General features: G+C 43.8%; 1 protein-coding gene across 3 annotated transcripts in view; it reads left to right on the forward strand.

The window, feature by feature from the left end:
• The window catches only part of ANKS6 (ankyrin repeat and sterile alpha motif domain containing 6), a 91096-nt gene that overhangs the window by 40205 nt on the left and 36147 nt on the right, over positions 1-14744 (forward strand). For 2 of the 3 annotated variants that reach the window (XM_039526495.1, XM_039526497.1), the window contains exons 12-13: positions 9355-9547; positions 11652-11768. In XM_039526495.1, coding sequence (XP_039382429.1) covers positions 9355-9547; positions 11652-11768 — 310 coding nt within the window. The remainder of the gene's footprint in view (positions 1-9354; positions 9548-11651; positions 11769-14744) is intronic. The other variant, XM_039526496.1, reaches the window with a different exon arrangement.

Genomic DNA, 14744 nt, shown 5'->3' on the forward strand with positions numbered 1-14744 from the left:
ATGTTAGGAGAAGCCACCCCTGAAAGCCAGAGGACGGCACGCCCCCAAGCTCTCGAGGACCCCTCCTCTCCCTGAGGTGGGCATGGCGCTGGAAGAGTGTTTCTCAACGCACTCTCCAATAAAGCACCTCCCAGTGACCCTTGCTGAGGGCTTTTTTGTTTATTTTCTGAGAGCTTTTTGAATTATTTTTTTTATTTTATTGCTGTTTTGCTTTTTTGTTTTATTTTTTATATTTTATTTTCATTTATAAAATAAATTATATAGTTTTTATTTAAATTCTTATATATCCTTTAAGGAAAAATAAAAAATAAATGTTTCCCTGATTGTAGTTTTGACTCCGAAATGATCCGAGTCGGTTGAGAATGGGGGGTGATGAAGAGAGGTTGGCTCTCAGGGGTCGTGAGACTGGAGGAGAACTGTCAACGTTCCTGGCGGTCGAACTGTCGGGATCCTGAGGTGGCCGCGAGGGGAAAGGTCCTTCCCGGGCCGTGCCATCGGGTGGACCGGGGAGGGTCCCGGGGCTCTTCCCCACTCCTCCGGTCCTGGGTCCAGCATGCACTGGGCTGGGCTCGGAGACCCACGTTTTTGCACCCTTTGTGAGCCCGCCGCACTTTCCTGGTCTCCGGGCGTCCGGCTACTCTTCACTTTTTGATTTTTCTTGACTTTGTCTTTCTTCCGCACTATCCTCGCACTTTGCTTCTTCCTCCTTTCCTTGTTTGGCTTGCTCCGCCCCACCTTCTCTCAAGGTCTGCCTCTGACTCCGAGCGCAGCTCTCAGACTCCACTGCCCACGCAGCGATCAGGGACTGGACTGGGCGAGTCCATGCTCAGCTGGACAGACTCTGCGGATTGCTCGACTCGGGAGCCACCATTCTTGCAGAGGCCAGTGCGCCCCTGGCAAACAAGACAGGAAGAACCGATTGCAAGCGGCCCCAGAGAATTTCCTGGCCAGGAACTCCAATCATGGGGGATGGCTCCAGGTCTGGGTGGTGACCGTGGCCCCAGAGGGCCCCAGAGTCAGAGCCTGCCAGAGCGTGGAGCTGCTAACTGCCGTGCTATGCTACGTGCAACCCGCCGGGGAGTGCCAATTCCGAAGCCTAAAACGTGCCTGGCACGCGAGCTAGCAAATTTAAACAAAAGAGCCCAAATTAATCGGTATACTGTAGCAAATTAAATGGCATTAGTGGACGGTTGGGCCTTAGTAACAAATCTGTGCAAAGGCAGGCAAAAATAAAGGGAAGTTTTTATTTATTTTCTGCTTGGTTCATTTTAAATAAATAATCACAGGCCAGACTTTAATAGATGTCCTGAAAATAACCTGGTCAGCCTGACATGGGCCTGCTTAGCATGCAAAGCCACCTGAATCTGACTCTGCTGAGCAACTAAGTCTTTGGAACTAAGTTTTAAAGTTTTCACAATCAGACTTGAATATGCACGAAAGGGGGTTAGGAGGCATTGTTTTCCAGGAAATTTAAAAAGAAATAAATAGCAACGTTGACATCCTTTCTCTGTAACAAAGGCAGTAACACAAGATGGGATATGCGGCTATAGTGAAGTATATGCCCTTTCCAAGAATTAAGGCTCCAATTTGGCAAAATACTTAAGCATATGCTTAACTTTAATTTTGAAGCCAGTGAGACTTACGAACATGTGTGAGTGCTCTCCTGAACTGGAGCCAGAGAAAAAAGCTGGTGATAACTCAAACATTTTTCTAGGGAATCAGAGCCCCAATTCAGCAAGCTACTTAAGCACATACCAAAATTTAAACACATCAGTGGGACTGCTGATATACCTTACTGAACAGGGGCCTTGGTGAAAAGAGGTAATTCAAATTAAATCCTATTATGTCCGGTGATCTTGTTATAATTGTTTCACATTGATTTTACTCTAGTGACTTCAAGACAGTTTTTCTTAATTTACACAAGTCTGTGATCAGGATTAGGCCCAGTATTCTTAGATTTTGGTAAAGTTTTTGATGTGGTCCTGCCTGAGAATCTAATTGAAAAGTTAGAATATTTTTTTGCAATAAATACTGGGGAATGGATACAAATTGACTGATAGACCATTAGTGCAGAGAAAAAGAGAGAGAGAGAGAATATGCACGTCATTTTGCAGAGATTACTTTAGCACTCAGTATTGTATTAATATTATTATAATTGATCTAGAGCAAGGTTTCTCATCTTCTCCTCTGCTACCCCCAAACCACTAATTTTTTTCTTCTGTGATTGTATAAACGATTGTATGCAGTTTCAGCTAAAAAGGCCAAAAAAGCTGTAATAGGAATAGGACTGCATTTGTGATTTGTGTAACTGGAATAATATCTGTACCATTGTCTGGCAATCACATGTCTCACAGTTCTTTGAGAGTGTGTGAGTGAGGATCCCAATGTAGGTGCACATGTGGCTCATGCACAAGTCTGTTGAATATTAGTGTCCATCAAGGCCATGCATGCGCCCTGTGCCTCCTTGTGCTTTTGTGCAAGGGCATAAAGGATGGAGCTGCCACAACCTTCCCTCTGTTCCCTCTTGGTAGCAAGCAAGCAAGGAATCCTGTGAGTGTCTGACCCACTACCCTGTTCAGAGCTTTATAACCTTTGTTTTATCCTCAAATCTACCATGAGAAGAACACTGTCGTCCCCCTTAATCTGTACTTAGAGGCCTACCAAATTCATGGCTGTGAAAAACGTGTCACAGACTGTGAAATCTAGTCTCCCCCTTGAAATCTTGTCTTTTGGGTACTTTTACCCTATACTACTCAGATTTCATGGGGGAGACAAGCGTTTCTCAAACTGGGGGTTGTGACCCCAAAGGAGGTTGCGGGGGGGAGGAGGGAATTGCAAATTTACTGTACGGGAGTCGCCATATTGCCACCATTACTTCTGCACTGCCTTCAGATCTGGGTGGCCAGAGAACGGCAGCTGCTGGCCAGGCACCCAGCTCTGAAGGCAGTGCCCCACCAGAAGCAGTGAAGAAGTAAGGGTGGCAATACCATACCATGGCACCCTTGTGTGCCACTGCCTTCACAGCTGGGTGGCTGGAGAGTGACTGCTGCTGGGATACTCTGAAGGCAGCAGCACAGAAGTAAGGATGGCAATACTATACCATGCTATCCTTACTTCTGCGCTGCTGCTGGCAATGGTGCTGCCTTCAGAGCTGGGCTTCTGGCCAGCAGCACACCGTTCTCCGGTATCCCAGCTCTGAAGGCAGCGCCACCACCAGCTGTAAGGGTGACAGTACTACGACCCCTCTACAATAACCTTGTGACCTTCCCACAACCCTATTTTGGGTTAGGACCCCTACAGTTACAACAGTGAAATTTTAGATTTAAATATATGAAATCATGAAATTTACTATTTTTAAAATCCTCTGACCATGAAATTGACCAAAATAGTGAATTTGGTAGGGCCCTATTTATACTTGACTGCTATTGGCATTAAAAAATAAATCTAAATTAATCCAACTATCCCCTTGTCCAGTGGGGTGAGGCATTTTGCGCCAACCACCTTCTGGACTCTAAACTGTTTGGGTTCAAACCTTGTCCATCCTACGATGGCCTCATCCCCCAGACTGATGGACACTCTTGATGTCTCTTAAGCTTGGCACAGATGCTTGATTTGCTGGTCTGTCTTCTCAAGGACCTGTAAGTCAAGAGTCGTTGGACTTCTCCAAAAGTTATAGCTTGAGACAAAGAGGGTCCCTTTGGATCCGGAGGCAGTAACTGCAAAGCCAGAACTGAAGAAGTCACCTGGTGCCCCCTCAAGCAGGCACCATGCTTTGGGATCCAGTAGTGAGAAGAAGACATCCAAGAAGGTGCTGAGAACACTGGCACTGGCTACCTCTGCCAATGGCCTCAATTCCACCAACCTTCATAGCAGCAGTCTCAACACTGGCAGCCTTGGCATCAACCCTGGTACCAGTGGATCCAGCACCTAAGCTCCCCACACTTCAGCCCTTATCACCCAAGAGACAAGCCAGTATGTAATATAAAGATTGCTCCAAACATCAGGCTGGTTCTTCCTGAAGGAAGCATCCCAAACAAAACTGCTCAAAGTATTTTACCACCCTCAGGGCCGAGGATGCAGGCCAGACCATGAGTGCTGTGCAGGAGTGATGACACTGAAGGTGACATCGGTACCGGTGACCAAGCCAATCACAGCCTCAAGATTCATGACACTGGAGGAATCAACATCACCTCCCGAGGCCTGCTGCACATTGAGACCCTGGTGGCACAAACATCATTGGTACTGGGGCTATACTTCCCACAACTCCACCGTTTGAGGAGTTATATTCCTCATTCCCTTCATCAAAATATTCATTTTTGACAGCGTCAAATATGGAATCAGGAAGTGACCCCAGAAGGAGACTAGAGGTTAAGGCTCCGCATCAAGATGTGAATGGCAGTAGACTAGCCAGTAGACTAGCCAACTGCAGCTGGACCAGTATCCATATAATATGCCACCCTGGCCATTTTGTTCTTACTGGGAACCATTGTCAGACATGTCCTGGAGAAGATTCCCTTTCCACGCTTCAAAAAAACGAAGGAGTTCTCACTCACTAGTGGTATTGTCAATGAGGCCTCCCACGCCAGAGTGAGACTGGGATCAACCATAACCAGCAACAGGGGGACAATAGGAACCCCAAACCTTACCCAAGGAGTCAGGCAAGGCAGTGACACTGGTGTCCACTTCAGTGACTGATGATTTCAGGGTATTCCATGATCCCCTGACCATAGAGACCCTGGGCATTGAAACCACAGTGATACAGGAAAAGTCCCACAAGCTCATTGACATCTTAAACTCTATGACACAGGCCAATATCACCCTTTCCCTCAGCAAGGGTATATTCAAGCTGGTGAAGGGACTTTGGCAGACTTTCTGCCACATCCAAACAGGTGGAAAAGAATATCAAATATCTCAATAGGGCTTTGAATACTTCTATGCCCATCCATACCCAGGGTCCCTGGTGGTGTCAGCAGTGCAAGAGAAGTCCAGATCTAGAAAGGGTATTCTGAAGGACAAGAACACTAAGAAACTGGACTTCTTTGGACACAAGGCATACTCCTTGACCTCATTACAACTTCACATGGTGAACTGTCAGGCCCTGTTTGAAAAGTATAACTTTCTCACACGGGTGGAAGTGACTCCCTTCCTATCCAAGTTCCCACAGGAGTATAGGGAGAAACTGAAGGAGATTATAAAAGAGGGCCAGAAGTTCATTAGAACAGCATTGCAAGTGGCTATGAATGCATCCAGTTCAGCTGCCAGATCAGTGGTCATGGCCATAACCATTATATGGGCTTGAAGTGTCTAGTATCCCCAAAGAGGTCCAATCCACCATAGAGTATAGAGGGATTAGCGCTCTGGAGCTCTTCAGCAACCTCACTGATGAAGTGCACCATTCACTTAAGGACTCAAGGGCCAAGCTAAGATCCCTTGGGATCTGTACCCCAGTCCCTACCACAAGCCCCATAAATACCAGCCCCAACAGAGGCAGTGAATGCTGACCTACTCTAAAGAGTGACAGCATCCATCATTCCATCCCTTAAGGCTAAGGACTGGTTTGTGACTTTTGACTTACAGGACATATACGTCCACGTAGACGTCCATCCGGCCCACAGGATGCACCTCAGAGTCACTGCCACCAGTTATTTGACTTTTCACAGGGACAAGGTGAAACCACTTTCTAGGTTTGTCTCCATGGTGGTCTTTGATTGAGATGGAATTCTGTACATTGATTTACCTGTTTTCTTCCGGAAACCTCACTGTACACTGAGAGAGAAGAAGTTACACACTCTGGATGTTTTCAGAGCCTTACTCTATTACATCAATGGGACCATGCTGTTCAGATGCTTCCCTGGTTATTTCTGGTGTAGCGAGGCATCTCCTTCACTCATCGTGCTCAGCATTTCCCCTCTGCCCATGGGGGGACCTGGTGTAAATCAGTCCCACTCCAGAGAGTTTTTATTTCTCACTGGGGTGGTTATTTTCTGATACTTACAAGTTGGGCCTGAGGACAGGCCCAAGCAGTACTCTTCAGCCAAACAAAGAACCCAAATTCATAACACAAAAAGGGAATACCTTTCCCTGCCCCGTCTCTAGGCCGGTTCCCTGTTATACTGGCTTCTGGGTGCTAGTTCTTCCCCACACAGCAGTTAGCTTGTTTGCTGCCCCTACAGGGAGGAGAGCAGCCTTCCACCCAGGAGAAGCCTTTTCTCCTTGCTGCTACTAGCCTTGCTGCAGCTTGTCTCCCCCCCGCCCTCTCTCTCTCTCTCTCTCTCACAAGAAAGAGGGGATTTTAAATGTCACAGGCAGCCATTCATTGGACTCAGGTGTCCCTAGCTGACCTGAGCTATTCTCTTTTCAGCTCATAAGAAAAAGGGCCTTTACCATTCTATCGCTGATACACCTGCCTTCCACCACTCTCTCCTAGCTGTCTGGCCTGACTTTGTCACACTGGGGATAGCCAGCCATTCCATAAGTCAGACCATCTCGTCACAAAGAATATCTATGTTGATAATACAGAGCATCTCGCTTTGTTACTAGATGGTTGGTCTAGACCTATTGAATTCTAAGGGTCACTCCACCAGAGCTCAAGCAACATCCTCCACCAGCTTCTGAAATGTATTGCTATCTGAAATCTGCAAGGCAGTGGTGCAGAGTAACCCACTGACCTTGTTGAACATTACGCATTGGACTTAGATGCTAGGTCATTTGCTAAGTTTGGGGGAGCAGTACTGACGTTACTATTTGACTAATGAAGCTGAAACTCCTCAGTCCCACCATCTGACAAGGATACTGCTTGCCAGCCATTTACAGTGTGATCCTCACCAATACACTGGAATAATAAAGAATGGTCCTTTACCCTGTAGTAACTTTGAGAGTTGTTGGAATTGTGGAATCCACAACTTCTCTCTTTTGAAGCCCTCAGCAAACATGGGCTTTGAATTGCAAGGAGGAAACTCAGGGAAGGTTGTGGCCGCACCATCATATGTTCCCTCACATGGGAGAACGAGGGGACACAAGCGCATGCATGGCCCCAACTGACACTGCTACTCAAAAGATTCCCCTGTTGCACACATTAAGTGCATTTGCCCCTACTGTCAGAGTCAATATCTTGAAGAACCTCAGCTACATAGGGTAAGTAACCATTCTAGTTTGGAAAAAAAAGGCTCTGACAGTTTTACATATTATAAAAATGAAGTTTGTCTGTGTCACAGAACCACTCATGGCCCAACTTGAGGGTCACAGCCCCAAACCTGAGAATGACTAGTCTAGGAGGTGTAGTGATTTTACGTTGATCAAATTTGCAGGCAGTATCAAACTAGAAGAGATTAGAAAAGCCACGCAGAAAGGAAAGCAATTGAAGAATAACCTTCTCTAAGGATTAGAGAACTGGGCATAAATCACTGAGAATATAATTAATTTAGATAAATGCAGACAATGCATTTGAAGAAAAAATCCCTCTGAAGAACAAAATGACAGATAATAGGATAGAAAGAGGTAATACAGAGAGGGATTTGGGGATTCAATGTGAGACAAAAAATTAGACATGGACTTGCAGCTGCTGCTGCAAAAAAAGCAAATATCTTATTAGACTGTGTAAGTCATGGATGTTTGACATGCAGGACTAAGGGGGTAATAATATTAGTAATATTAATAAATAATAATACAACTTCCAAAGCACCAGGGAGCAAATTTGTCCCTCCATAAATTCCAAGATCTGCTGGCTGGTTCAGGCTAGGTTGGCCTAAGAGCTTCACTAACTTGCAGCCCTATAGCAATGACCCATATGAACTTCTGCAAAGATACAGAATCGCTAGGATAAAAAAACCACGCCCAGCCATGGCCCCCATGCTTCCTCCCTCCCAGAATTTATGTGTCTTCTGTGGAGGTGACCCAGAAGTGGCAAAAAACCGTTTTCCACCTGGTATATAGGCCCCCTGTACCAGGAGTGTTCTTAAATGTCTTATGTGTGCCTTATAGCCCCTTTGCATCAATCTAAGGCCTGGTCTACACTAAGGGGCGGGGTCGAACTAGGGTACGCAAGTTCAGCTACGCGAATAGCGTAGCTGAACTCGAAGTACCCTAGTTCGACTTACTTACCCGTCCAGACGCGGCGGGGTCGAACTCCGCGGCTCCCAGGTCGACTCTGCCACCGCTGTTCGCGGTGGTGGAGTTCCGGAGTCGACCGGAGCGCGCAGGGAGTTCGAACTATCGCGTCTTGATTAGACGCGATAGTTCAAACTCGGAGAAGTCGAACTCACCGCGTCGACTTGGGCCCATATATAATGCAAGCTGTCACAAGCTGTTTCTGAACAGACCCTGCCAAATAGAGCCATTAACCTCATCTTATAAATTACTCTGAAGCCGTGCACCACCTACTTTAAAGTTTGCATCTTTATACAGTTTCAGGCCTTCTTGTGACAGCTCAGAGTCCTTCGGCGAACAATAGGCAATCATGGGGACTTTTGAATAGATCTGTTTCCTAAGCATTGCCGGTAATTATCCAGGTAGATTAACATAAGGCAATTTATCCATTAGGCAGTCTATCCCAAACTTTAAAGAGACATATAAATAATGACATCATTTCATCCAAATTTAATCTAAATGTTAATATTCCCGTTGATCTTTGAATCAGCAGCTATAGTGACAGACAGGAAGTGTCTGTTTACATCTCTAGCATGAAAAAAAGATATGAGCACATACATACAATTAGTATCACCTCTAATTTCTAACAATACAGGTTTGCATTTCAAAGTTCTAGTCTACCTACCATGGAGTGGCCCTAATTACCATTTACATATTGTTCTAACACTCGCTAATGGTTGACTCTGGGTCATTTAGTCTGTGAGACGCTTAACCCTTTCTGGCCATACATCACACTTTGTATAAGATTTGTTGCAATTGTATAACAGTGATAGCAACAATGATTTGCATGGTCAGATTTTAATTAGATAACGTCACCGATGGTCAAGCAGATGAACTTAAGTATGTTGTTGAATCAGGGCCTAAATTATGTTTTTAAATCGGTAGTGTTTCAGTTAAATCTGTGAATGAAAAAATTGTATCCAAAGTTAAGATGTTATAAACAGTTATTTAAATGAACATTTACACCTCTTTTTGTTTGGAGTGGGGAATTATTGCTTTATTCCAATCCTGAGAGATTAACAAATATCCTTTCCTTTTGGGGTGAAACTTTCAGTTGGGGTGAATTCGTGCAGCTCCATTGACTTCAATGGGACATAAGCACACTCTTGAAGATCTGTTTAAGTTGCTTTGCTGAATTGGGGCCTTAATTATAATGATTAATTGTATGGTAGTTTTAGTTGACAAAAACATTTCTATTGTTAACTGTAGCAGAAACTGGAGATGAACAAAAGACCTCCATCTGGGACCTCATCTACATCTAAAAGCACATCACCAACTCTCACACCATCGCCATCCCCATCTCCATCCCCTAAGGTTCACAATGCGGAGTCCTCTCTCTCTTCCTCTCACAGACAAGCCAAGAGCAATGGTGGCTCCAGCAGTGGAACTATTACCGATGAAGGTGAGTAGATCACTATAGTCAAGAAAACAAAGTTTTAGAAGCCATAATGATACTGGTTTTGTGTATGAGGGGAAAAAATGAGTCTTGTTTCCTTTTTAGAAATTTAAAAATATTCTGTTTCTAGGCGTTTAAGATTGGCAGCTCCTTAACTCTTCAACTGCTCCAGCCCTCAAAGCCTTTGAGTCCCATCCACATGGAAGAGTTTCTTCGGTGTGTGACGGGCAGGGTCAGTCATGTAGCAGAGCTGCTCTGCCCGACATCCTCTACTGTAAATCCTCTTTTCTACACTTTGCACAGTGTAATTTGAGAGTAGCAAGTGCCCTTTTGATTATGTTCCATATGGAACTGAAATTGACATGATTCTTTTTATTTAACAAATTCATTTAAAAACTACATTATGTTATGACAGTTTGGATTGATGATGTCAGCAGGTACTAATCCTCTTTAATTGTAGCAGTGCATTATATTTATTTTATTGATTTATTATTCTTTGAGAGAGTGAGGGATTTTAAAGAACTGTTTAAAATGTTTAGGACTTTCCTAGTTAGATTACATTTTTTAAATTGAAATTTTGGGTCTAAGCTACTGTCCTGATAAAAATTACCCTGTTACGCTATTGAAAATAGAAAATAGTTGATTTTGATATTTCTGGAAATTGGATTGTTAATATATGAGTCCTCTTAGAATTTTAGATAAAACATCCCTAACTGTTTTATATCATTTCTGTTGATACACTTTATTCATTTTGAGAAAGTCAGGACTGATTTTGCTTTCACATATTCTAATTTTATGTTGGTGGTTTAATTCCGTTTACTTTAGTGGAGTGACTTCCAATTTATATTAGCGTAAAGGGGAGCAGAATTTGCCTTGCTAACTGTTCTTGTACTGCAGACTGGCTGTTATAGAGAGGACCTACTAATGCCCAGTTGAAAAGGCTCCTACTAACGCCCAGTCGAAAAAGGACCCTGGTGGCTCTGGTCAGTACCACTGACTGGACCGTTAAAAGTGTGATTGTCGGTGCAGTAGGGCTAAGGCAGGCTGTCTGCCTGCCCTGGCTCTGCGTGGCTCCCAGAAGCGGTAACGTGTTCTCTGGCTCCTAGGCGCAGGGGCGGCCAGGAAGGCTCCGCGCGCAGCCCCTGCCCTGAGTGCTGGCTCCGCAGCTCCCATTGCCTGGGAACCATGACCAATGGGAGCTGTGGGGGCAGCGCCTGCAAGAGAGGGCAGGGCCCTCACCCCTGCCCTGAGCCCCCTTCTACACTCTGAACCCCTCGGACTCAGCCCAGAGCCCTCTCCTGCATCCCAAGCCCACTGCCCCAGCCCAGAGCCCCCTTCCGCACTCCAAACCCCTCTGCGCTGCCCGGAGCCATCTCCTGTACCCTCGGCCGGAGCCTTCACCCCTTCCCATATCCCTGCCCCAACCCGGTGAAAATGAGCGAGTGAGCAAGAGTGGGGGGAAAGCGAGCAACGGAGGAAGTGGGGGGGATGGAGTAAGTGGTGGCTGGGCCTCAGAATAGGAGCGGGTCTGGGTCTGGGACTGGGGGTAAGAGGCGGGGCAAGAGTGTTCGGTTTTCTGCAGTCAGAAAGTTGGCAAGCCTGTCCTGTAATGGACCTCAACCACATTCTGAACACTGACTGACAGGTTAACCACATCCATGAAGGCCTTAGAACCAGCTGAAACTCTTCAAATCTGGCATCCAAACTGCTCCCCTTACAAAAAGCTGGAACTGTGTCACAATCCCAGACTTGATGCTTCTGTACTACAGTAACATTGTTCACAGAAGCTCTGCTCTGAGCTTGAGGATTAAGGCTCTCTGGCTACACCAGTAGTGCTGTGGCACTGTAAGCTTCCTCACCTCCAGTGACATAAGGGTTCAGAGACCCTATGGCAGTGCCAGAGCCGCAGCGCTGAGCTTACTCAGTGGTAGTGCACGCACACTCAGAAGTCTTATGATAAGCAAAATTAATAAATGCAAAGGACTTGTTACCATATTTAAGATTTTCTTTATTTCACACAAAAGAAAATTAGGCAGTTGATTTGCACATATTCTTATAATATAGTTATAGGGAGCATAGTGCTTAAACGATTTGTCTGGTTTCTTTTTAGGCAACCAGTTGGGGGACCACCAAAAACTTGTCCATAGTTTGAGAACCTCTGACATAGAGAATCATGAAAGAAGAAACCATGTGAGAGTAAAAGGAGTTTGTGAAAACTTGGAGAAAGGTAATCTCTCTCATGCAGAACGTCATTGATAGGGGGCTTTAAATCTGAGCACAGTAGAAGTATTAGTTGATAGATCCTTCAGAGCCCTCTTTCCCTCCAGTGACATAACTGATAAAATTATACATTATTATCAACAAAAAAGTTCTGATGAAAAAGGGCTAGAGAGCACAATATCATCTGTGAAACCCCAAAATCCAGATATTTCAGGATTTATCACCTATTACACTGAGATTGTTCAGAGAAATGAGAGAACTAGTTAAGGAACTGAGGAAAAAAGGGATATAAGGTACAAATGGGGGTTCTTAATTAACCTTATCTTCTCCTATAATAATAAAACGTTTAGATTTTACTGCTGACCAGTATGAGTAAGCATTCGCAATCTGACCCTTTCCTTTTAAAGATCTAAGGATGTCTACACTAGACTTTACCTTGGGGATCAGCCTACGGTATAGAACAAACATTTGTAGCATGGATCAAATGTGTGGGAAGTGTCCTCACCAGCTTTTAGAAATATGTTAAGTATGTTGAATTAATTGGCAGTCAATTAACTTGAGGTAAAAGTGTCTAATGAAAACAAGGATTAAGATGACTGCTACCTGAGTTGTCCACAACATTGAAGCACACATCATTTGTAAACAAGGATGCTCCCAAGAGGGACTTAAAGGAAGAATCAGTCCTTCAAGATATCTTTTATTTTATTTTGAGTTTTTGTAAAACTGAGAGGGATTTCATAACTGCTAAGGCCAGAAGGGACCATTGTGATTATCTAGTTTGACCAATTGTATAACAAAGGCCATAGAACTTTTCCAAAATAATTCCTAGAGCATAGAAAAACATTCATCCTAGATTTAAAAATTGTCAGTGATGGTGAATCCACAGTGAATCCACTGTGACTCTTAGTAAAATGTTCCAGTGATTAATTACCCTCACTGTCAAAAATTTACACCTTATTTCCAGTCTGAATTTCTCTAGCTTCAACTTCCAGCCATTGGATCATGTTATACCTTTGTCTGCTAGATTGAAGAATCCATTATTAAATATTTGTTCCCCATGTAGATACTTAAGAGACTGTAATCAAATGACCCCCTTATCTTTGCCTTTGTTAAGTTAAATAGATTGAGCTCTTTGAGATATAGCTATAAGGCATGTTTTCTAATCCTTTAATCATTCCCATGGCTCTTCTCTGAACCCTCTCCAATTTATCAACATCCTTCTTGAATTGTGAGCACCAGAACTGGACACTGTATTCCAACAGTGGTCACACCATAGCCAGGGGCGGCTCTACAAATTTGGCCGCCCCAAGCAATCATGCCCGGGAGGCGCCCCCGAGCCGCGGGACCAGCGAACCGTCCGCAGTCATGCCTGCGGCAGGTCCGGTCGTCCCGGGGCTCCGGGGGACCTCCCGCAGGCATGACTGCGGCAGGTCCACCGGCCCAGCCTGCCGCCCCCCTGGGAAAGGGCCGCCCCAGGCGGGTGCTTGCCCCGCTGGGCTCTAGAGCCGCCCCTGACCATAGCTAAATACAGAAGTAAAATAACCTCTTGAGTCTTATTTGAGATTCCCGTTTATGCTGCTCAGGATCTCATTAACTCTTTTGCCACAATGTTGTATTAGAAGCTTATGCTCAGTTGATTATACACAATGACTCACAAATCTTTTTCAGAGTCACTGCTTCCCAGTATAGAGTTCCCCATCCTCTAAGTATGGCCTATATTCTTTGTTCCTAGATGAATACATTTACATTTGGCCATATTAACAGGCATATTGTTTCCTTGTGCCCAGTTTACCAAGTGATCCAGATTGCTGTTTATCAGTGACCTATCATCTTAATTATTTACCACTCCCCCAATTTTTGTGTCATCTGAAAACTTTATTAGTGATGATTTTATGTTTTCGTCCAGGTAATTGACAAAAATGTTAAATAGCGTAGGGCCAAGAACTCATCTCTGTAGGACCCCACTAGAAACACACCCACTTGATGATTTTTCTCTGTTTACAGTTAAATTTTGAGAGCTATCAGTTAGCCAGTTTTAAACCATTTAATGTGGGCCTTGTTAATTTAATATCATTCAATTTTTTTCATCAAAATCTTGTTTGGGTGCCAAGTCAAACACCATACAGAAGTCTAAATGTATCATTGCAACACTCTTACCTTATTACAAGTTTGGTTGATACTCATCACAAAAATATATCATTAGTTTGACAGGAACTATTTTCCATAAAGCCATTTTGATTTGTATTAATTACATTATCCTCCTTTAATTCTTTATTAATCGAGTCCCATATCAGTTGCTCCTTTATCTTGTCCAAGATTGATATCAGGTTTACAAGTCTATGATTACCCAGGAAGTCCCGTTTATTCATATTAAAAATTCGCACATTAGCTTTCGTCCAGTCTTCTGGAACTTCCCCAGTGCTCTAAGACTATTTGAAAATCAATGTTAATGGTCCAACAAACTCCTGAGTCAGATCTTTTAAAACTCTTAGACGCAAGTTATCTGGACCAGCTAATTTAAAAATGTCTGACTTTAGTAGCTTTTGTTTAACATCCTCCAGAGATATTAGAGGAATGGAAAGAATATTATCATTACCATCATCTATTTTTTCCCCAAATATGGAACAGAAATCTTTACTGAAGATGTTTGACTTTTCTGCATTATTATTGATAATTCTACCATTTCCATCTAGTAATTGACCAATACCATTGTCAGGATTTTTGTTTGTTTGCTTCTAATATATTTTTAAAACTCCTTATTGTCCTTAATTCTGCTGGCCATATATTTCTCCTTGTGTCTCTTTGCTTCCCTTATCAGCTTTCTACAGTTCCAAATTTCTGATTTATATTCATTACTCTCAAATTACCCTTTTAAGTCCTATTTGGTGTGATTGTATTAATGGGGGAAAGAAAAAGATAGTTAAAAGTGGAAGAAGAAAATATAAAGAGAAGAACGTTTGTGAGAGGCTTGCAAGTGTCATTA

The sequence above is a fragment of the Mauremys reevesii genome, linkage group 2 (genome assembly GCF_016161935.1).
Source record: "Mauremys reevesii isolate NIE-2019 linkage group 2, ASM1616193v1, whole genome shotgun sequence".
NCBI lineage: Eukaryota > Metazoa > Chordata > Testudines > Geoemydidae > Mauremys > Mauremys reevesii.